A 23627-nucleotide genomic window follows, 5' to 3' on the forward strand; every position below is an offset into this window, starting at 1 on the left:
AAATCTAAATCCCTTACATTTGGTCTGATTGTACTCAACATGAGGCAATAGTAAAATTTTCGCTTCAGAGCAAACGTGATCGTCGCTCGACCCCAGACGACATCTGGAGGGCAGAGTCCATACGCCGTTTATTGCAAACACGCCGAGAGCGCAAAACATTTTTCATAAACAAATGGATGCGTCATTTATGTGACCACTTCAGTGTTTGGAGAGCCATGCCTGAAAGAATCTTCAGAAAGATGACGACCGCAATCACGGATAAACAAACTATTCGGTTACTGGGAGGACTGTGAAGTGACAAACCATGATCTTTTGTCAATGGAAAAGCATAACCAGAGTGTTTCAACGTTCGCATCAGGTGTGCAACCGCAAATGCACATCGGTAACATGCAAACGTCTCAAATAGATGCTTGCTGCTTCAATAACGACTTTTTCCGAGCATGAAATTTGGCTGGATTTGCGAATGCGGTTGGTCCTTTTGCCCACACGTAGGCCGTGAAGACTGTCAGTTGCTAAATGAATCAAACATTAATCCATCAAACACAAGTCACGCAGAAACACTACTAAATCCTCCAACCACAAATGTAGATAACCTAATTGAACCTAAATCCAAATGGTTTACATAGAAGCTATTCAATATTTTAACACTGATCATCAAAGAAAGGACAATTGGGAGCACAAAAGATGGCTAATGGCATCACCAGAAGATGAAAAGAGGATTAGCATGAGGCTGTTCGGACTTTAAGGCTCTTTAAAAACTCTGAAACCAACCCTTTATCAGCAGACAATAGCTTTGAAGAGACTCCTTTCAGAGGAGCGTTCAGCCATCGCACACAGCCTGCTTAATAACACTGCACCAGCGCATTTCTAGACATCCCAAAATAGTTGCAACATTCTTGTTGTTTGTTTCCTCAAAACGCAACGACTAGTCACAAGCCTTCATTAACCGAAGCTCCTAATAACCTGCGTACTCTACTTGGGCTTTACTAAAAGCTGCATATTTTCTGTCACACACTGTCATTGACAACTGCTTTCAGCTGGCGTGTTGAAAACGCTTTGAACACCACAGGCAAAAACAATGGAGACATCTCTGTGCAAAAATGTAAATAATGAGTTGCACACAGTTTGGAGGCGATGAAAAGGCCTACTTCAACCTTCCTCAAGGTGCACTGAGCGCCAACCAACCAAAGCCGACCTAACTTCTCCAAACTCTGCAGGCAAAGTGAACTGGCGGGTCTGGCATCATCAGCATGTGTGGCATCACCTCGCCGTCTCTCGAGAAAAGTGCTGGATCAGACTAGCAGGCCAGAACACTGACACTGAGACTCCTGCCTCCTGAAGAGCTGGGAGACCCTCCGGGGGTTTGGACTCAAACACACACTGGCCTCTCCACGGCAAGAAAGCCCCCAACATGAGGAAAAGGGAACCAGATGGCACCCAGATCAGCTTTACTACCGTTCCCTTGGCACAAACAAGCTTGGTCTTGTCAGTGCTGTTCTCATTATAGGCAGGGAGAAGGTGGCCTGCACTGGGAAAGAAGGAGACTGTACTCTTTGGACTCTCCGGTTACACTACATCCCTGACACACTTTAATTTTGCTGAAATATTACACAAGCAATCTGGAAAATTAAATGACTCAGTAAATTAATAATTACCTGAATACATGTTGTTATTTTACTAATACTACTGCTATAGTGTATGATATAACTGCAATTCCTGATAACGTTACTAAAATTATTAATACAGTGTTATTTGATTTTATTAGATCAAAATGATAATTTATGATAAATGAAAAATCACACTTTTATTAGCTATTTTAGAAACATTTATGTAATGATCATGCTAATATTATAACAGATATTTTTCTGATCTGAATAAATATAATCCAGATTCTCTCGAACAGACAGACAGACAGACAGACAGACAAACAGAGAGATAGATAGATAGATAGATAGATAGATAGATAGATAGATAGATAGATAGATAGATAGATAGATAGATAGATAGATAGATAGACAGACAGATAGACAGATAGACAGATAGATAGATAGATAGATAGATAGATAGATAGATAGATAGATAGATAGATAGATAGATAGACAGATAGACAGATAGACAGACAGATAGACAGATAGATAGATAGATAGACAGATAGATAGATAGATAGATAGATAGATAGATAGATAGACAGATAGATAGAGATTAGGAGAATTAGGAATTTAATATATATATATATATATATATATATATATATATATATAGTCTAATTCTGACTAAAGTTTTTGTTCAAATGTAAATAAAAGCTGAGATTTTTGTTTTCATAATGATGCGTCTTGTACATTGTGGTATCTTTTGTGAGAAGCCTGTCATATGGTCAAAAAACAAAACAAAAAAAAACTTGCTGGTTGAATAAAAGTAACTTTAAGTCCGAATTTGGCAGGGGTATAAATAATTTTGGGCTTGACTATATATGTACTGCCTTTAAAAATGACAATTATAAGTGTATATATGTGAAAACGTTCATAAGATGAGCATAATTTACAAGAAATATTATTTAAATGTTTCTACTTCAAACGTTTTCCAGCAATTCCTGGTTGAAAATGTTTTTCACACAAAATGTTAATCAGCTAAATTTAAGTTTGTATCAATATGCACATTATAATTTACATCATAAAAATCTGTTACTGTTTTTAAGCTTTTTAAGTTGAATCAAATTAACTTTACAAATTAATTCAACTTACATCAATTAAATGGACTTAAAACATTAAGTTAAACTTTGTATAACTTAAAGATGAACCCTGATAAAAACATTAAAACGAATCATAAAAGCATACAGTGCTTATGAGTACACCCCTCACAAATCTCTCATTTAAATTCATATTTTCTATAGGAAGCTTTACAGTATTATATTTGTGCATATACATTAGATTAGTCCGTACTGAACCTAAATCTGGAGCTTATCTAACAAAATAACTTATGATAATGCTACAAAAACTAGTACACCCAAATTTATATGTTAGAAAAAATGTTAAATACAAATTTTAAAAAGAGGAAAAAAAATCAAAAGAAGCAAAATAATTTTAAAATTTAGTTGAAATTTTGTAGGTTGTAATTTTTTTGCATGAATTTAATTGTATTATCTTTCTATTTCTAAAGATGTTCAGTGACTAAAATATTATTTTAATAAATAAATGTGTTTAATAAATCTCTTTTGTTCAAATGCCCCAAAATATATGTATGATATTCACTGAGAAATGGATAAAAATATTCCCTTCCGAAATGGGGTGTACTCAATTATGCTGAGCACTGTAGGTTGTCATGACTTTTTGATCATATAATTTCTACAGTCTACAATTTAACTAAGAATTTGAATGGTGAATAAGTGCAGTATTAGTACAATTATTTAGTTTCATCATTCTTTGAAACGACTGAGTAAAATCAGAGACTCAACAGCATAGAGAAGATACCGCTGTTTACGTCTGCAACTTCAGATTTTTTTTGCAACCTGATATTCCACAAATCTCTGAAAAATGCATCAGTGCCACTGTCACAGTCTGCAAAACGTACCCATAACACGAAACCCAGCTCACGCACCACAGCAGGCCAGCTTGAGATCCTGTTTATCTTGTCCCGCATGACAGATCCGAGGACATGGACGTTCAGGAAGTGTTAAAGAGTTAAAACCCATGGACACATTAGCACGACACTCTCCTCTTTCCCTCCCAATCCCCACGGCTGCATTTAGCCTTGTCTAAACAGTAGTTTTCTAGGTTATTGGACACCATCAGTGAGAGGACTGGCTCTGTGTGTAAACAAAGAGGCTCTATCTGAACCCCGGATCTGAGTAATAGTGACAACAACCTCTGACTTCCACCAATTACCTGAGCAATGCCCTGGAGGACTCGGGACCCTAACAGCAAATTTGACTGGGCTTCCCATCACACCCCTCCAGTGAGGCAATGAGTCAGACGGACAGAGATACTGAGGGCTGCTTTAACAAATTGCCTGGTAAATTGGACCTCTCAGTATCAATTACGCTTTTTTAAGGACTCTGCATACAGACTGTGCCAGTACAGCTATTAAATGATGATCTCAAATTAAAATATAACATTATTATAATAACAATTTAGTTTTAAACAAGTTTTAAAACTTTCCATTTTTAATCTCACAAAGAAGATATTTCAAATGTGCAAATTTTATATTAAATTAATTTCATATTATTAATTAATTTCTTTATTAATTTCATAAAGCTTCCAAATAACTGCTAAAAATTAACATGTCTTTAAGTGTATAGTTAGCGGTACACATTCATGTATAATTGCTTTTTGTTATGGTCATTGTAAGAGCTGTTAATCTTTATGACAGTACAGTAATATAAACAAATGTGCTTCCTCTTTGTAAGAATCATAAACAAAATAAATTTGTTGTGTGTACATCGACTATATGAAAAGATATATAATATAACTAGTCTATCTTTCTACTTCTCAATATTGTAATGCAATCATTTACCATGTATTATACTTTTTTTTTAATTACAACGTCGTATAAATGCAGTAGAACTTTAAAAATATAACAAATATTTCCAAAAAACCTATTAGAAAATAACGATAATAATAATTATTATTATTTAATTTTGTAAAATGGCCATTAATCGTTTTATTTTACTAAAATAATCCGAAAACGTTTTATTTAAATACAAAAGCTAATATATAATGATTTTACATAAAAACAAAATGGATTTAGCATCTAGCCTATTCTGTATAAATGATCTTATATCTAGTCAAACATTGTCAACCTAAATATGTTACATAAAACGGCGATTATGCTTTAGCCTCATATTTTATGTATGCTAGGCTATTATTTAGGTTATATTGGGCCAACGACTGTTTTTAAAAAACCCGAAAAAAAGGATTTGTATAGAACACAAGTCGTATCTTTTATAGCCAAATGTAAATATGTGATCGAAATAATCGTTATGCTATTTCTTATTTTTTGTTGACAGCGTATAATTGTTTTGAGTTGAATCATTATTGGTTATTGCGTAAAATTGACACAATCCAATTTAAAGTCAAAAGTCTAAATCTCTATTTGGACGAAATTATATTAAGCTAATTGTTATTTTTATTATTTTATATTATTTGATTAAAAGATAAGCCTACCTCATGGACAGTTGTGATATTTAAGAGCAGTGCGCAGTCATATTTAAAGCAATGCTTAAATAAACACTGAAGTAAATATAAACACATAATTACCTGAAAATACTTAGCTCATTCTTCAAAAAAAAAAATCAGTTTTGTTGTAATTAATACAAATTTGTGCTTTTGAATTTTTTCAACATGAAAACCGAGTTGTTTTTAACTTCATGGCCTTCATGCGTTGGTTTCAACATCCCTGCCACTGACTGAACACAGGTCTTCGTCCTGCTCCTTACCTTGAAACCGGTGTCCCAGATATCTGTTCCTCAGCACCCACGGGTAGAAGTTCAAGGTGTCCCTCTGGTGAGGACTGAAGAAGGGCTGTGTGGGGATCTGGAGGTGGCGCAGAGACAGGCCGGAGTTGGTGGAGTGAGTGGCCGGGTCTGTGAACATCATCTCTGGGCTGCTGCTGTACAGTGTCCTGCCTGAATTCTGGAAGCAGCTCCCAAAGGGAGAAGGGTGGATGGATTCAGTAAACCTCAGAGCAGTGGGTCTGATGGGCTCGTCTGCAGCAGCACTCGACGAATTGGAGTCTTTACCCACAAGAGATTCAATTGTGAAGCACTTCTTATTGTGCTGGAACATTGTGATGAGTTATTAAAAATATTCAGTTAAATAGAAAAGGAGTCAAGTCACCCTGAACCCGATGATGGAGTGAAGCCAGGATTCTTTAAAAAAAAAAAGTCAAGAAGATAACATTTATATAGTCCCTCTACAATCCATAACTTCAGAAGGCTCCTCTGGATCCTTTAACTTCGTTGGTGTCAATACACTTCCAATAGCTGCAAATGCACGAGAGAGTTCTGTCAGCAGTTATGTTGAAACTAATTCAGATCTCACTGATGTCCCTGTGAGAGCAGAACTCGTGTGCCGTCGGAAACTGTCTCGTATGCGAAGCAGGCATGGGCTCCTCGGATGCAGGTCGCTGCGAGCTCTTCATATGATCGATGATCCGTCAGTTTGTGCGCCAGGGCTTGTCAAGCGCCAACTTCAATACCTGCTCGCGGAGCTCCGGCTGCGAGGTGTGGTGCGCATGCGCAGATCCACGCGCGACGCACTCGCAGTCAATTACTGCCATTTTGTGTTGTGTAAAGAAATTCTGTGTTTGCTACAAAGAGTTCAACAACATATGAACGGAGGCGTCAAAACAAAAATGTATGAAGGTTAGGCATAAATTTAAAATGAGCCAGACAAATACTCAACACTGAGTCTTGATGTCTTAATGAGCTTATCGAGCTAAAAGAAAAACTAAAAGAAAAACTTGGCCTGCCATTTGATTTAGGCGACATGTTTTTTATTGCAATATTTATTTAGATATTTAGCTATTTGTTAATTTAGTTCTTTATTTGTAGACGAGATCACATACAGAGTTGTATTAATAGTCTATCCTATTCATTTATTCTAAATTAACGGTCTCACAATTTTTAGGCTTAGTAACGGGTTACTTTTTCTTATGGAACTAATTAGTTTTTGTTCATTAATTTTCACACTGAAATGTTTAGCGCATATATAAATATATATATAACACTGAAACAAATTAAATGAAATTTTTCGTTACATTTGCACAATTAAATTGTTACCTTTCCTTATAGGAATGAAAACGCTAACATCACAGCTACGAATAATACTTAAATCACAAAAACCGTCAGCTAATAAAAATACTACCGTTGATCAAATGACGGGTATTCTAGGCTACTATATAATTATAATATAAAAGTATAAACAAGTGTTAATATATTCATAATAATATTAATAATAATAATAGCCTAATAAGACAATTTAGATTTTTTTTGTTAATAATAATAATAATAATAATAGTCTTATAATAATATTAATTCGTTAAATTAGCTTTAATGGATCTTATATAGGCTAATAAACTGAATTTTTTTTTAAAGAATAGGCTATTGTGTGTGTTCATAACAAATAAATGAACTGGTTTAATTAGATAGCTAAAAAGTGCTTTCTTTGGTTGATTGATCGTCATTTTTTTGACCAATTAAAAAACAATTGTAAGCAAAACATTTTGTAACCAATTACAGACTGGTTCATTTGTGTTTAGCAGTTTAACATGAGGTTTTATTCGTTGTAAAAGCAAAGTAAGCTATTTTTGTAAGAGGCACCATGAAACCGTGGTTCACCCAAAAGTGAACATTTCCTCTGCGCACACTCACCTAAACTTTTATATTGTTTTCTTCACAACAACACAAAACAAGAAATTCTGAAGAATGTTAGAAAAACTGCCATTAACATCCATAGGGAAAAAGACGGCTGTTTTTTTCTTACATTAAAAACATCACCCTTTGTGTTAAACAGAAGAAAGAAAATGTAAACAAGTGTAGAACAAGTGGAGCATTATAATGGCAGAATATAAACTAGTTTTAGGCTGAACTATCCCTTTAACGCATACATCACTCGCTTTTATGAGCAGAAATATCAAGGCAACTGTGAGCTTAAGTATTTTCTGACGGTGTCTTAATGAAGCAGACACAGATCAAGGGGAGCGCGCATTGATCTGGCGGCTTGACATGTCTCGAGTGCCTCTCCTTGTCTCATTTGTCAGTTACAAACGCAATAAGTTGTTGAGAGAGGATGGAGGCTAATGGGGTGGATCAGAGTCTCGGAAACCCTGGACAGATGTCACCCTTTTGAGAAGGAACAATCGCGGCTCAGGAGCCCCACAAAAGCCCCCCTGCTCAGGCCTTTCACAATCCACCCAGCGGAAGCCCATGTGAACCACGCAGGGCACAGACCCCATTGAGCCCCAAAGCAGCCCGTCTCCAGCCCTCTTGTGCCTCCCTTCTCGGTCCCTCTGCATATAATTAATAGCTTTCTCTGGCCAATTTTGTCCCCTTTGCCTCAAATACAAATGGCCATTAACATCTATTAATTTTGCCTCTGGCAATTGATTGCAGATTGTTCACAGCTGAAAGGCTATAACAGTTGGAGTTTTTGTGTGCATTCTGGGTGTGAAGGCGAGTTAAAATGTGATTATTGTTCCCCTGCCTGGAATTAACTGGTGTTAAACCCTCTTTGAACACGGAGAAGCCAAGACTGGTTATTTTACTAGTCATTAGCTGACTCAGAGACTGAATGAAATGGATGACCATATTGACTTAATGAATATGATGAAGAAAAAAACAGTTCATTAATTATTCACATAATTATTACACACATTTGCTATTATGAAAAAAAGCGGAACGTGGACGACAAACATGAAGTTGTATAATTGTAAATCTTCAGATTATGAAATTACTCAAATTAATCGTGTTTATAAATATCCACATTAAAACTTTATGTAAATTCAATAAGGCTTGGTTTGATAACGTATTGTTTAATTATGTAGGCTATATATATATATATATATATATATATATATATATATATATATATATATATATATATAAACAAAAGAGTGGACGATTTTAGGTCAAATTCAGCAAACTATATGCTCACTTTGCACACTAGGCTGTGCATTATGAGTAGAATTAGTGATCAATTTTAGTTAGTTGTTTTCACTAATACACCACATAAATTAAACGTATCGCAGGTCTTTTATAAGCTACTGTGGCAGATGTGATGTCCGTCAGTCTTCAGAAACAAGTGACTGAACAAAGCAGTCAGTCTGGTGGTCCACCTCAATCTTAACTAACATCGCCCTCTAGTGTCAAATGTGTAGACAGACCACATCCATTAAGATTTCAAAATCCCATACACTGCCCTTACAAAAATAGCCTACAGGAATCCTGCAGGATTTTCATTTTTTCTGCAGGAACCTGCTGGTATCCTGTAGGAATTATGAAATCCTGCAGGACAAAATGACAATATGTGCAGGCAATTCCTACAGGTTTTAGAATCCTGCAGTACTTTTTACAGGAATCCTGAAGGATTTAAATTTTTTCCCCTGCAGGATAGCTGCTGTCCTGCAGGAATTATAAAATCCTGTAGGACACATTGACGATATGTGCAGGAATTTCCTACAGGTTTTACAATGGATCCAAGCAAGTGACAAATCCTGCAGGATTTTATAATTCCTGCAGGACTTGCAGGAGTTATTTGTTGTAATTGGAATGAAAGAAAGAAATTCTGTCACTTGCTGTTGGTAGCATTACAATATGAGTTCTAACAGATAAACAATACAAACAAACAAAAAATTAATAAATACATAAATAAAAGTATACGAATAGATTATAGGCAATTATAAAAATCAACCATTACTCTAAACCATTCAAATTATGCATATATGCAAACAAACAAGCTCTACACTTTTACGTTTTATTTCTATACTTTCTTATTTCATTTATTAAAATGTCAATTCAGCTATTTGAATTCAACTAACATCTGTTTGGTTGGATGCAAAAAAATAAAAATAAAAAACTGCAAGACCTGTCTGTGAGGTGGACACATGTTGAATGTATGTCTGTGCATTTTATGAGTTCAACAGAGTCTATCCCTTTTTCTTTGAAAATGTTTGTTGCTGTTATCCCTGATTCTCTGTCCTTTTGACCTGAGCAACCTGTTATTCTGTGTCCATTGCCTTTTTGTGGCAGCTGGAACTGGTGCCTCTTCGTTTAAGTACACTTTTTATTCTAATTTTATCCTTTAAAAAGAAGCAGGTTAGGGTTATTGTTAGTTGGATTGGTAAACATAATGTGTTTTCTGCAGTGTTAGAGTAAATTTAATTAGTAAATTATTATAAAAATTTTAAATAAAATAAGACATAAATGCAAAATTGAAATTAGATAATACATTGCTGCCAATAATGTAAAGGTCTATATTATAAACGTATAATAATTACAATATTTAAGTTAATAATGACTACTACTAATATGTGTGTGTATTATTTGGCAAATGGACTTTGTTAAACAAATTAAAACAAACATTCTTTATAAACATACTTTTTTCTTTAAGAAAATAAATTCTTTGTTTGTGGAATACGTGTGTTTTTAATAAATCTGCTTTACAGGTTCATACAGATAGTCTTTCACACTTAAAAAGACGCTCGTTTTCGCCACCCACTGGCGTAATAATGTAGTTTACATTATAAACTCCGGTAAAATGAATCATTCAGAGAAAAGATCCGATTCATTGAGATGACTCGCTTCACGTCGCCGATTCGAATGCACGTCAGTCAACTGTCACCAACCGTCTTCTGAAGGTAAAGTACTTTTCTTAAGTTATTTTATCGTTAAAATGCTATAATTACTTATCTATTTTAACGTTAAATCAGTAAATTGCTTTGTAACACCAAAACAAATGCTTTTTTTTTTCCTTTTAAAGCCGAGATCACGTTAACAATACTAGTATATTGCTAACGTAATATACCCAGGCCTACTACCGCCGGCGCCTATATCAAAATTTAATTTAAAAAATGGCTATATTAATTATATTTTTATCATTTACTGCTTATAATTGATGCTAATGTCGTTTATTGTTACCTCAGAAATCATTTTGATCGTCGGTCGGACAGCAAACTACCTGTTGGCAGGTTGACGTAAGGTAAAACTGTTGTCATGGATACAGTCAGCTGAATCAACCAGATAAATGAATGATATTTATTTGTGTGTATATATGTTTGTGGGTTTGTCTGTCTGTCTATCTGTCTGTCTATATATCTATCTATCTGTGTTAGAAAATGGGCAAAACATGGGTCCTAGTGGAATGAAGGGAGGAGCCACCGACCTGACATTGTTCCTAAAAAGAACATACTGAAAAATAACTTTGACCCTGGAGATGTTGTGGATGTTGCCGATGAGAATGAAAGTTTACCAGCCACAGTTTTAGACTGTTTCTAAGGTATTTGTAAAGGTTTTTATGTGTTGTAAAGAAATCTGTGTTTTTGAAACTAATGAAGACAGCAGAAGTCAATGATTTATTGTAATTATTTAGCCTGACATGTTTACTGTTACAAAATATTTTAAATCTTTTCTAAAATAAAATATATTGTGTTTAAGTTTAAGTTTTTTACTCGGATATTTAAAAATAACTTACTTTAGAGCAGTAATCACAATATCGTGATATTTTTATCCAAAGTTATCATACCACCAGAAACTTATACCGGCCCATGCCTAATCATGATTGAAGATATGTATTTTCAACTTTAAGTATTTTTTAAGTATTTATTTCTCTTTAGAGAACAAAGAAACTCTCAGGAGGAGGATATTCAGGAGAGGGGAATTTACAGACACAGCACAGAAGAAATTTCCAGATGTACCAATAAAAGTTATCAGGGCAGCACTCGGAAAAATTAAGAGCACAAGTTACGAGTAAGGTAATAATTTGTACACACGCGCACGAACGCACACACACTTGTATTATCACATTTGTGAATTGGAGAATACAACAAAAAAAATTTTTTTACAATTCTTTTTGCTGAAATAATAAAAGGAAAAACCCAGGATGGTGTTATCAAGACTTACAGAAAAAGGAAAATAAAATAGTGTGAGACTGATAACGGCAGCCTGAAGAGGGAATGATGTCAGATCTACGATCCTGTCCCCATAGACACTTCATTAAATACTCCTCGCATAAGCAATCATTTATTTTTTGTAATTTGACGCAAAGATTATATTATACATAAATACATATAAATGTACATACATTTAAAAAATCTAAATATTAAAAACTTTAAGGTATTTAGGATGCTGATGACCGTTAAACACATCATAACAGTTTTGTGAAAAGCATGCATTGGTTGTTTATGGGGATTCATAGCTGTAATGCTTTTTATACTGTAAAGACTGCATTCTCCCCTACACCAACTATACCACTTACTTTCTTTACTTTTTTTAGGGAAATGGAGTAAATGCAGCCTGCTGTGAATTGGATTCTGCTTTGGTCTACTTTTTTCTTTTTTTTTTTTACAATTTTAATAAAAAATTGTCAAAATACATTGTTTCATTGTGAAATTTCTCTAAATTCATATCTGTCCTGCACGATAATCCTGCTGGAACTGTATATTTTAATAGACCTGTAGGATTGTAATTCCTGCAGGAATAATCCCTGCATAAATTTCCTGCAGGTATTCCTACAGGAAAATGAGCTGAAAATCCTGTAGGAAATCTGCACAATATTCCTGCAGGATTCCTGTGGGTTTTTTTTGTAAGGGATGAGCGGTTGGCACTAACGTGTAGCTCAAGTCGGACGATGATTTAAAAATAAAATTGTAAAAATCAACAAAACATATTAATTGGAGGCCAAATGTCTTCATTTCATGTTCACCCGATCGAGGCAAATGAGTCAGGGTTTTACAAATAGAAACAAACGGTAGCCTAATTAATTTAGTTTCTTCACACTGTGGTAAACTAGAGAGTCTAAATCAGGGGTGCCCAAACTTTTTCGTATAAAGGACTAAAAACCAAATATCACTGAGACCCGTGGTAAATATACCAAACTATATTATATTAAAGTTGCCATGGGTAATTTCCTAATTTATTAAAATGCATTACTTTAAATTGCATCAGGAAATGCAGTATGCCATTTAAAACGATAACTTATTGCAATAAAAGCATAAACAATCGCATTTATAACACAGTTGAGTTCAATGCTGAATAGTCAAGCGGAATCTGTCTTTGCCTTGATTTGTCCTCTATCCGTCAGGTGACAGTATGTGCACTAAATATGTACACTAAATCTGACTATTTACACTGTTTAATTGTAACACTTCAGTTTGCTTAGAACAATAAAACAAACAAAAGGTTACATTAGATTTCCAATGACAATATCTAAACCATCCCTATCATTCTTTCTCTCTTCTCAGATGGGATGGTGGTCCAAACCAAAGGTTACCATGGGCCAACTTTGCCCCGTGGGCCCTAGTTTGGGCATCTCTGGTATGGATGAAAAAACTAAACAGTAAGCCTTAGTAACTAAGTAAGCATGCTGCTCTATTTGGAACTACATTTAATTAATAAGTCATCAATAACGGTTATGCCTAATGTTGACAAAAGTATGATTACCAGTTTTTAAAAAAAATCTTTGAAAAGTCTTTGCAGAGTGACACATCGTCACACTCTTTTGTCATTGTGCTTGTCAGTCACTGAGAAAGACAGAATGATTTATTCTGTCTTTAATGTCCTTGATATAGCAAGAAAAACTGCTTTAGAATTATTGATAACATTGTTCAGTTTTTTAGGCTAACTAGAAGTCTCCAGCTCTTTTTTTGCACTCCTACATGGTAGTTTTTAACAAAATGTACCCCAAAAACGTTTCAGCATAATTCTTTAGAACAGTGTTTCTCAACCACGTTCCTGGAGGACCACCAACACTGCATGTTTTGGATGTCTCCTTTGTTTGTCACACCCATTATGAACTGAATCAGGTGTGTTTGATTAAGGAGTTACGGACAATGTGCAGAGCTGGTGGTCCCCCAGGAACGTGGTTGAGAAACACTGCTTTAGAAGACTTAAGTGAACGAAAAAAATATATAACCAGTGAAATCTAATGCTGATATTAATAGCCATTAGCAACAGCTAATGAAAACTCAGCGCAGCATTCCTAGACAAATACAGTCTCGTAGCTTTGTAAGAAGTGCTAATGGCATACACACAAACAACACTACAAAAACGCTGACATGATCAAAATAAAGTGACTTAAATAGAAATTCCTATGCTGGTGAATGTAAAGCAGTATTATAAAATGGAGTCATATTTTCTTTATTTTTTGGCAAACATTTGTTTGTGCAGGTTGTAGCAACCAGCACAAGAACATATTGTAAATTGAAACCACATACTGATTCACAGTTTGTCAGGAATTGGCCAAAATAATATTAATGTGGTCCAAATTTTATTAACATTTGCACTCAGTTTTTTTTCTTTTTGGATTAAGCTTCATGCCTCCAGTTCATAAAGTCTCTATATAATCCTGTGAGTGCCAAAATGTAACAGCATTCCATGCATTTTAAAACATGGGAAGAAAAAATTAGTAAAAATTTGAGCTTTTTATATATATAAATACTGAATAATGTGCAAATACAAAGTACCCTTAAACCAACTTATATATATAAGGTTGTCTTTTTCAACACAACGATTTTAAATTCAAGCAAAAAGACCAGGCTGAGCAAATACTCACAATTGCACGAGGAGAAATGTTTCAAAACAAGCCACGGCTACAGCTAAAAATATTATAAAACTCATTAAAAATCAGACATTTGGATGCTTGCAGTGTCGATGAAGCAAACTCAGTGCTGTACCTGTTAATGGTCCATAGTTCACTTCAAAAATGAGGCAAAGCTTCATTAAGGATGAAGCCAAAAACACTTGTCATAGAAAAATAAAGCCTCCTTTTCCACCAGTCACATATTCAAGTCTATTTGGTCCGACGGTCTGTTTTTTTTTTTCCAAGTGTGACTGGCACTGATAATCTGTGAAAGCTTTTCTGGCACCACAGAAGGAGAATCCGTATCATTCTGGCTTTCCAGGTCCTATTTAAGCATTAAGTGAATTATGCATTATGAACTAATATTATTATTAGCTGAACTGGCACCATGGGGTCTGGTTGAGGTCACACTCCACAAAGGTGTTGATCACAGTACATGGAGCTCCGCTGATTGACACTTCCTTTCTGGATTCCACCTTATAGTGAAGGTTACTCAGGCCACCCTCCGGGTCCACCTTAAACTGCTCCTGCCAAAAGCAGACAGAAGTTGAAATACAGTTGGCCCCGTGAACACCTGATATCAACATCTATTTGTCAGTTGCCAGGTGTAAATAATGACGCTGCTAATTTTCCTTAATCTAATTTATGTCATACTGTGTGACACTTCAAGATCAGTAATATATAACAGAAAATCCTTATTGGTTATTTGAACATATTCATTGAAGTGAACAATCCAAATGTGTTGACGGAAATGCATCTAATTATTCTAGAATCATTCAATATAAAATCAATGATCTTTTAAAATGAAAAGGAGTCAATTTCAATTATGGAATCGAAAAATAATTGCAACAACAGTGAAGAATCAATTCCTCACTACTGTCGTTGGTTCATGTTTGCTCATGTTGCCATAGAAAAACATTGATAAAAACATAGAACATTAAAATAACTTCAATAAGTTTAATATTTTTTGTGATATTTGTGACGTGAATGTTGATTTAGTTATGTGGTAAAGCCAAAGATACATTTCCACTTGTGGATAATAAAGAAAGTCAATAATCAAAGTCAACAACAACATCACATTTCAACAAGAGTTGATACAATATATATATATATATATATATATATATATATATATATATATATATATATATATAAAGATATACAATAAAAATGTGTGATCTTTCAGTTCAATTATTGATACACTGTTGTCATAATTCTTTTTCAATTCAACAATTCAACACTGAAATAAGAGTGTGCAGTTTATCTGTCAATCAGATATTTTGCTTTATTATATTTCAGCTCTATTAAAAAAAAACAAAGTAGAATGAGAAAAAATAAATAAACGAACAAACACACGTAACGCATCTTATCTGTTTATGTATTCAGAGTGGAGCTCGAAACCTTATTGTGGACTAGAACTCAGATTCACCATGTACGCTAAAGCCATTTATAAGGAACATACAACAAAAACTATCTTTATTAAAGTCTGAATTATGTACAGAGATCAAGTTAAAACCCTAAATGCCATTGACGTCCAGAAATGAGAGGTCATAATCAGCAATAAATGTTTACATAGTATTTCTGTTGATTCTGTTGGATCCTATTGACATGTACTGGATTTACTGTGTGGTATAAAAACATTACAATCGAATCTTTAGGGCTGCACGATATTGGAAAAATCTGACATTGTGATATTTTGTTTTACTGTGATATATAGCGCGATACAAATATCATTTCATGCATAAAATATGAATTATAATTATAATAAAAAGATGTAATAAAAACTTTAAATACACAGCACTTTATGGTTTTCTGGGGAGTCAAACCATATTCAAGTACAGAAATTGAACAATCAAATGTAAAACAATATGGTCATTACAGCATAAATAATTTAAGAAATTATTCTTATCCTGTGATGTGGCTATTGCAAACACACACAGTGTTATCGATGCTCAAATGCTGTATTGTTCAGCCCTAATCTAAAGCCAAGCTTGGAGGGTTGGTAATAGGGAATCATAGAACAAAGGGAATATCGATCATTACAATCTTTCTATGAGCAATCAGTTCTTTACAAAGCTATTAAAATATCAGCTGACCCCTCGCATTATTTTATGAGTATGAGTTACTGCCTTCTGTTCGACGATACATGTGCAGATACACACATTCGTTTTAAGAATTTTTTTTCCCTACATCAATTAGACTTTTAAATATTTAATATTTGTGTTGGTGATTGAATGTTAAGTGTTGATCCGTGTTGTCCGTGTTTGTTCAGTGTATGCAAATGTGGGCCTAGGGTCCAAGACAAATTACTCCATCAAGGACAATAAAGTGTAAACTAAACAAAAAAATCCTTTGAATATTTCAGAATCATTTACCATTACCTGCTGAGCGGTCCATGGATGTGGTTGTTTGAAATGATTAACTGAAGTGAAGAATCTGAATCTGTTTGTGGAAACATTATTTGCAAATGATCAATCAGCTCTTTTAAACCTAAAAGAGAAGTCGATTCTCCTCATAGAATCAATTGCCAACTTTGGAACAGACTCTGGATTCTTAACACCTCAAAATCAACTCATTTTGTTGTCGACTCCCTGTCCTATTTAATTGATCCAAAGTGGCATTTTTCATATAAATACTGTTCTTTTAAAATACTAATTCACCAAAGAATTCAGAATAAAAATGATTTCCATAAAACCTGAGGCAGCTCATTTTTAACACTGCTAATATGACAAATTATTATAGAGCATCAGATGATCATATGATTTCTGAAGAATCATATGAAACTAAAGCCTTGAGTAATAGCTGCAGAACATAAATAAATAAAAATAATAAATAATAGTAATAAATAAAAATAAATAATAATAACAATAATAGACATTTATATTGTTCCAATACTTAACAACAATGTTTTTATTTTATTTTAAATTTAATAAATTCAGCCTTAATGAGCAACACTTCTGTCAAAAACATCAAAGAAATGTTTAAATATTAGAGATTATTACCTGTTTCTGTGCCGCGATCCGCTTCTGGTCTCTTTTCCTCCAGGCTGGATCATGGATGTGTCTAAATGTTTTAGTTCCTGTAGTGATACCCGTTGGCCTAAAAAGCTGCAAATATACATTGACAATTGTTATATTACATCATATTACATTACATTATATTTAATCTTTGTGTACCTCAAGATTAGCTGCTTTTAGTCTCCTGAAAAACTCGTCATCTTCTCTTCCCCATCCCCAAAAGCGGTTTGACATCCCGTTGCACTTCAGGTAGAAATCACAAGCAATTGTAATTCCCGAACAAACTGGGAAAATCCCAGAACATTCAAAAGAGTTTAGGTTTCTTACCGCCAGATAATGTTTCTTAGTGAGCAGCAGGATCCCTCCAACATACGTCTTATAGTGATATAAAGGATGAAGCTCTGGTGAGGCCACATGGAAGGGCCCATCTGCTGGGAACCCATAGTTCAGATCCTCATTTTGAGGCAACAAGTCCACATCATGCATTGCAATGTAGTCCGTGTCATTCCCACTTTCCATGTAGCCAACGTTAATAAGAGAGGCACGATTGAACCTGAGGCACAAGTTAGAAAACAAAAATCATAACATGTGCTTCCAATAAAGAACTCCTATCATAACATAAATATTAATTTAATGCCATGTCAGCAACAACAGCTATTTTCATGGGGAAAACATTAATTAAAAATATATACAATTAAAAAACACAAATGAAAGCATTAATTAGATATGATTTTTAATGCTAGTATATGATACAATTTGAGAAAAAAATACCACAATAAACCACTAGCAAACAAATAAACAGTGTTGCAAATGTTACTCACCGAAAGTGATCTACTTGGTTTATAATTATTATTTTATGTCGTATTTTCTTCTTGTTGAGGAAGGCGTGCATATAAGGGACAAACACAAGCAGCTCTTCAAAACGCTCTCTGAATGGGACAATCAGGGCCATTTTATGAGGGCCCCAGGAAGGATCATCAACATGGGACGACTGTCTGTCTATGGGACAAGGTTGTTGAGGGAGATGGCTGTATCCAGCAGTCTGGCTCATGTCTCCTGAACACGTCAGCTGCACCCAGAGAAGGGACCCAAAAACAAACACCATGCAGAGGCCAAACAGCTTCCAGACGGTGCATTTCCTCGACAGAAAACTGAAAGCAGAAATGCATTAGTGTGAAAACTCTAAATAATTGCGCTAAACCTGACATATTATTCATCAGACATTAAATAAACATGCAACAAAGATCGCGGGAAACATTTAAAGTCTGCGATTAAGGTTTTAAGGCCTTGATATAATTTCATCAAAGATAATTTTGTTCTTTATTTAGCAGTAAGAAGCTATTTGAAATGCTTGAACAGAATAGTGTTAGCAAACAAACCACTGTTATATATATATATATATATATATATATATATATATATATATATATATATATATATATATCTTAACCCTTCACCCTTGTGTATTACTCCACCCACATACAGCAACAAGCAGAGCGCACTCTACAGTTTTACAAATATTGCTGCTGTTGGACAACATAATGTACTTCTGAGGCTTTTTTAGTCAAGAACGTTGTTTATAATGCAACTATGCAGTTTATTTATAAGGAAAGTGCTAAGGATAGTTTATTTATCATTTCTGAAAGACAGGGCACCATATACATACATACATACAATGGTTTGTTTGCGAACACTATTAGCTTATCATCCACAAGATGGCGACAGAGACCGCATAGTAAGCCCTTAGAAAAGAAAAACAGTGTAATTGCTAACTACAGCTGGTCAAATCAATATAAAACAGGTAAGTGACATTCTAAGTCAATCTCTCTCTTTTGTATGTTGTAGTGCTGTATTTATACCATATAATTGTAGTGTGTTGAGTGTGAGATGGGACACGCATATTAGGAATGTATGCATTTTGTGTTGGCCACTTTTTGTATAAGCCCAAGTTACTTTTTGGTTGGTCATCTGTTTCTCATGAGTCTCCTGTTTTCTTTACTGCAGACTAGTTCAGTACAAAGAAAGAAAGAAGAAATGGCTGCATGTTTAGCATTTTTTCTTTATCGCAAACACCACAGTAATCTGGTAGTGATTGTGTTGCTTTGAATTTTTCAGGGTTAATTATTGTGATCTCCTGATTGCAACAGAGAAATACTGGGAAATCTCTGTAGACTGATGGCATTTTATGATGTTCAGACTTAAAATATTGAAATGTCAGCAAAATCACCTGTTTTGCCATCACTTTAGATATTATGCGAGGCAATCATTCAAATACTAGCTCTAAAGTGACGTTGGTGAAGTAGCAACAGTTTCTGCTGTTCTGACGTTAGCTGCAGGTGTGAAGGAATGGTGGAAGAAAGTAGTTCCTCATACAAAAGGGTTTTGAGACTCTGTGTTTAATTTTCTTTTTTATATACCTAATTATGCCATCGAACTGTTGTATAAACGCAATATCACACTAGTAGCAGTGTGATGTGGCTGTATATCATCATTGGTGGGACACTGAGGCACTTGGCCTGCAGCCTCGTGTCAGCGCACGCCTCCCACCTGTGTGTGTATATATAAAAAAACAATGGTTTGTTTGCTAACACTATTCTGCTCAAGTATTTCAGATAGCTGATATATATAAAATAATAATAATAAAAATAATATATATATACACATACATACATACATACATACATACATGTATATATATATATATATAAAAAATTAGATATTTTAGAAACATTTATGTAATGATCATACTAATAATAGATAATATATATTTTTCTGTTCTAATTAAATATAACCAAGACTCCCTCTCTATATGATAGATAGATAGATAGATAGATCGATCTCTATTCCCAACATTAGTATTTATTTCTGTCCACTGCCATAAGGCACTACAGGTTCACCTTGGGGAATGGTCTAGCCAACAGCATAATAGCACCTACTGGGGAGTCAGATATAAGTGCTAGTAAAGCAATCCTTTCCTGAACAATTTCATTTGAAATATATCAGGGCCTATTTAGTTAGTTAGGTGGATGCATTTTAGGGCCAGTTACGCTCCAAACACTTTAAAGACCACTCGGCAACAAAACAGGAAAAGAGCAAGCAGTGCTGGGAAACATCACAGCAAAACCTCAAGAGTGAAAGAAGCCAAGGACCAGCAGAAAAATTGATCATTTGAAAAGGACTGTATAAGCAGTGCTTCATTATACATTTCTACACTTGATTATAGATTTGTTTTTGCCCACTAAATTTAATTCACAATTTAATGACATGACTGCAGCTTCAAGACCAACGTATACTTCTGTTTATGCATTTTTTTCTTTTATTGTCTCCTTTTCCTAGCATGTAACACTGGCCTGGATCAGTGTTGATATCCTGTGGAGCAACAAAAAAAACTAAATTCAAAGCATGTGCGAATTGTGCATACAAACACAAAAATAGTGCCGTGTGTGAACATCACACACACATAATGCTTGAATGACAAAATTCACTGATTTTGTGCACCCTCTCATGATGCATGCATAAAACTGAAACATGTTTGGGACAGTTTTAGTGAAAAGGACATTCTCACTCTAGACAGCATTTCAGCATGCTGTCATTCATATTTTTAGTTAGTTTTAACTTAAGAGAAACAGAGTTAACATACATGCATAACTTTATAGGGTCTTTAAAGTTCACATAAGACCTTTCAGAGTTCAGGAGTCTCTGGGTTTAAGCTGTCAGTGCTTCAGTCAATGAACATACGCAAAATACAATCCACAACAGCACGCATTAGTTACATTGTTTTACAAAGGGGTTGTTACTCCTCAAGCAGCTCATGCATCTGTACACAACTGGTCTTCCTCAAATTTCACAATCTCTCAATATAATGCCTTATACTCACTCTCCTGGACGCCGCACCCCTCGACTTTCACTTCTTGAAATTATATTTAAAAACATTAGAATAAAATACAAAATGGACACACACAAACTAATCGAACAAATCTAATAAAGTAAGCTTTTAAAAGTAAGCTTATATTTTATTTACACACCCACATGCAACCATTTACAATTCACCTAATGGAGTGCAAATTCATTATAAAGTGAAGTTCATTAAAACTCAAACAGATTAAAACGAGCACCTTCTTTACCTTCTGTCATCTTTGAAATACAGCACAGGTTTCCTCCGTGAAGAGTACATCATCTTGGTGCCTTTCTGAGCAACACTGTACCACGCTGAAGAAGGCAAGCTGATCCAAATATCCTCACTGATATTCAGCCTCAGTCATCTACCGTTACATGTTAAAGTTCAATTGCTCGTTTATAACAGTGTCTTTTGTCTATTTCCATCATAAACGATCCGCAATTTATCACATCCTTAGCTGACGGCTTGAACGTGTTCTTTCATAGCAGATACAATCACTTTATCAAGCTTAAACACATCATAAACCCGTTTCAGATGTGTTATTTGGGAAGAATTTCGCGTTTAGTTAAGTTACACGTCACTCATAACGGTACGACAAATAACAAGCGAACGGCAAGAGCTGATTTAAGGGAAACGATTCCGCGAGAATGCCCGATTAAACGTGCGTTAAAAGCCCCAAACATAGTATATAGTTTCTGTTTATTTACTGCGACGCGTCATTACCGATAAATGTGTAAAAACTTGACAGAGAACTGTGACAAAAGAAAAAAAATCACACGCTGGCTAAAAGCGTCCGTCTTTGAAACATTCCTCTGGAAACATTGTACGGATTAAAGTTCCTAGGACTCTCTGACCTTACCGGTGTTACACCATATTCTGAGTGCTAAATTGTAACAGTTCTATGTACAAACTAAAAAAAGAAGGAAATGTGGAAGAGAAATCTGAGTTCAGTAACACATTCAGAAATACGACTAAGAAATAGTTGTAATGGCCTGCTCAAATCTTGCCCCTAAGTCGATCAACTTATATAATTCGGTCTAAAAAACAGTTAAAAGGTAATTTTGTAAATATTTGACGGCAACACACGAGTACATTAGCAATGTGTTAGACACTCCAACACTGTAACGTTATCTTTTTTGAAAACGAATGCTACAGTTGTTGCAACCTCTACAAACCTTTCAGACCAGCCGAAACGATTTCACATTTCAAAAGATCTGGTTTAAAGCGCATCGTAACATACTCATGTTCAGCAGATTAAAGATTTTCATAAAAGTTTGAAACACTCGAGTGAAAGTAAATACTAAGTACATTTACATTTTTGGCTGAAAAATTGTAGTCTATATATAATGATAAAGGTATAGTTCACCTTAGAACATTGTCATCATTTACTCACCCTTGACCATGTCGATTATGTCGAACACAAAAGCTCAAATGTTGGAAACCGTTTAGGATCGACCTCTCCATAGGTATGGTTTTCCTGATGTTATTTTAATAGTGACCAGTTTTCTTCAAAATAAAACCAGTAAGTCAAGGTTGAGTAATTAATGACGACAATTTTCATTTTAAGCAAACTATTCCTTTAAAAGCCAACACAATAACTAGTAGATAATCCAGTAAATTAATGTAGCGTACAGTAGTCAACATTTGAAGTGGGTCAAACCCTTTTCATCAAGTTATCCTAAAACAATTGAACACAACCCATTCTTGTCAAACTTTTTTTGATCCATTTTAAATGTTGACTACTAGTACTATTTATCAATGTTTTACTGCAATTACTGTCATCAACCAATTTGGCCAGTGTGTAGTAGATGGACAGTAGCAGTATTTAAACACTATTCTACAACACCAATTCTTCATATTATGAAATAAACAGTATAGTTAATATTGATACAATACACCAACAATTAGGGAAATGACATTAAAATAAGAACTAAGCCAATGTTGAGGGGAGTGGGAAACTTTATTCTGAGTGCAATTATGGGGTAGATTCTTTTAAATTCAAATATTGCTGCTGTGCATCATCTGGCCAGACTGGTTGATATGACAGCAATTGCAGTAAAACATTGATATATAAATGTTGACTACTGTACATTAATTTACTAGATTCTACTAGTTACTTTGTCATAGCTACTTTTAAAGGGATAGTTTGCCCCAAAATTAAACTTGTCGTCATTAGTTACTCAACCTAGACTTACCGGTTTTATTTTGAAGAAAACTGGTCACTAAATACTCAACGGTTTCCAACATTTGAACTTTTGTGTTCGACTTAAAACAGGTTTGAAACAGGTCAGTGGTGAGTAAATGATGACAATGTTTTAAGGCGAACTATGCCTTTATCATTTCCTATAGGATACCACTATACCATTTTCAGCCAAAAATGTAAAAGTACTCAGTATTTACTTTCCCTCAAGTGTATCAAACTTT

The 23627-nt window shown here is 34.6% G+C and overlaps 2 protein-coding genes and 1 long non-coding RNA gene across 4 annotated transcripts in view; 1 reads left to right on the forward strand and 2 right to left on the reverse strand.

Annotated features, from left to right (window-relative positions):
* emx3 (empty spiracles homeobox 3) overlaps positions 1-6152 on the reverse strand; it is a 14267-nt gene extending 8115 nt beyond the window's left edge. The window contains exon 1 of the mRNA XM_056472130.1: positions 5432-6152. Coding sequence (XP_056328105.1) covers positions 5432-5780 — 349 coding nt within the window. The 5' untranslated portion in view covers positions 5781-6152. The remainder of the gene's footprint in view (positions 1-5431) is intronic.
* Positions 6153-10301: 4149 nt separating this feature from the next.
* LOC130240894 (uncharacterized) lies at positions 10302-12032 on the forward strand. The gene is made up of 5 exons (XR_008838812.1): positions 10302-10350; positions 10636-10691; positions 10825-10988; positions 11326-11463; positions 11985-12032. It is a non-coding gene; the product is annotated as an uncharacterized LOC130240894 (long non-coding RNA).
* A 2185-nt stretch (positions 12033-14217) lies between these two features.
* Positions 14218-22003, reverse strand: b4galt7 (xylosylprotein beta 1,4-galactosyltransferase, polypeptide 7 (galactosyltransferase I)). 2 transcript variants are annotated; one of them, XM_056472553.1, is made up of 7 exons: positions 21430-22003; positions 21183-21215; positions 18127-18456; positions 17633-17858; positions 17465-17548; positions 17291-17395; positions 14218-14815 (listed from the first exon to the last, which is right to left on the reverse strand). In XM_056472553.1, exons 1-7 carry the CDS (start codon positions 21480-21482, stop codon positions 14660-14662), a joined length of 987 nt encoding a protein of 328 aa, XP_056328528.1. In that variant the 5' UTR covers positions 21483-22003; the 3' UTR covers positions 14218-14659. The 2 variants fall into 2 exon arrangements, with proteins under 2 accessions (XP_056328528.1, XP_056328529.1); XM_056472554.1 differs by lacking the exon at positions 21183-21215.
* Between the last annotated feature and the right edge of the window lie 1624 nt (positions 22004-23627).

The sequence above is a fragment of the Danio aesculapii genome, chromosome 14 (assembly GCF_903798145.1).
Source record: "Danio aesculapii chromosome 14, fDanAes4.1, whole genome shotgun sequence".
Classification (NCBI taxonomy): domain Eukaryota; kingdom Metazoa; phylum Chordata; class Actinopteri; order Cypriniformes; family Danionidae; genus Danio; species Danio aesculapii.

What these genes read in the sequence shown, in the direction of transcription:
- b4galt7 (XM_056472553.1), bottom strand. Translation starts at nt 21,482, where the DNA reads ATGATGTACTCTTCACGGAGGAAACCTGTGCTGTATTTCAAAGATGAC. An exon ending in TATTTCAAAGATGACAGAAG is followed by an intron (nt 21,216 to 21,429) that starts GTAAAGAAGGTG and finishes TATAATTTCAAG; the next exon opens with AAGTGAAAGTCGAGGGGTGC. An exon ending in GGGGTGCGGCGTCCAGGAGA is followed by an intron (nt 18,457 to 21,182) that starts GTGAGTATAAGG and finishes TTCTGCTTTCAG; the next exon opens with TTTTCTGTCGAGGAAATGCA.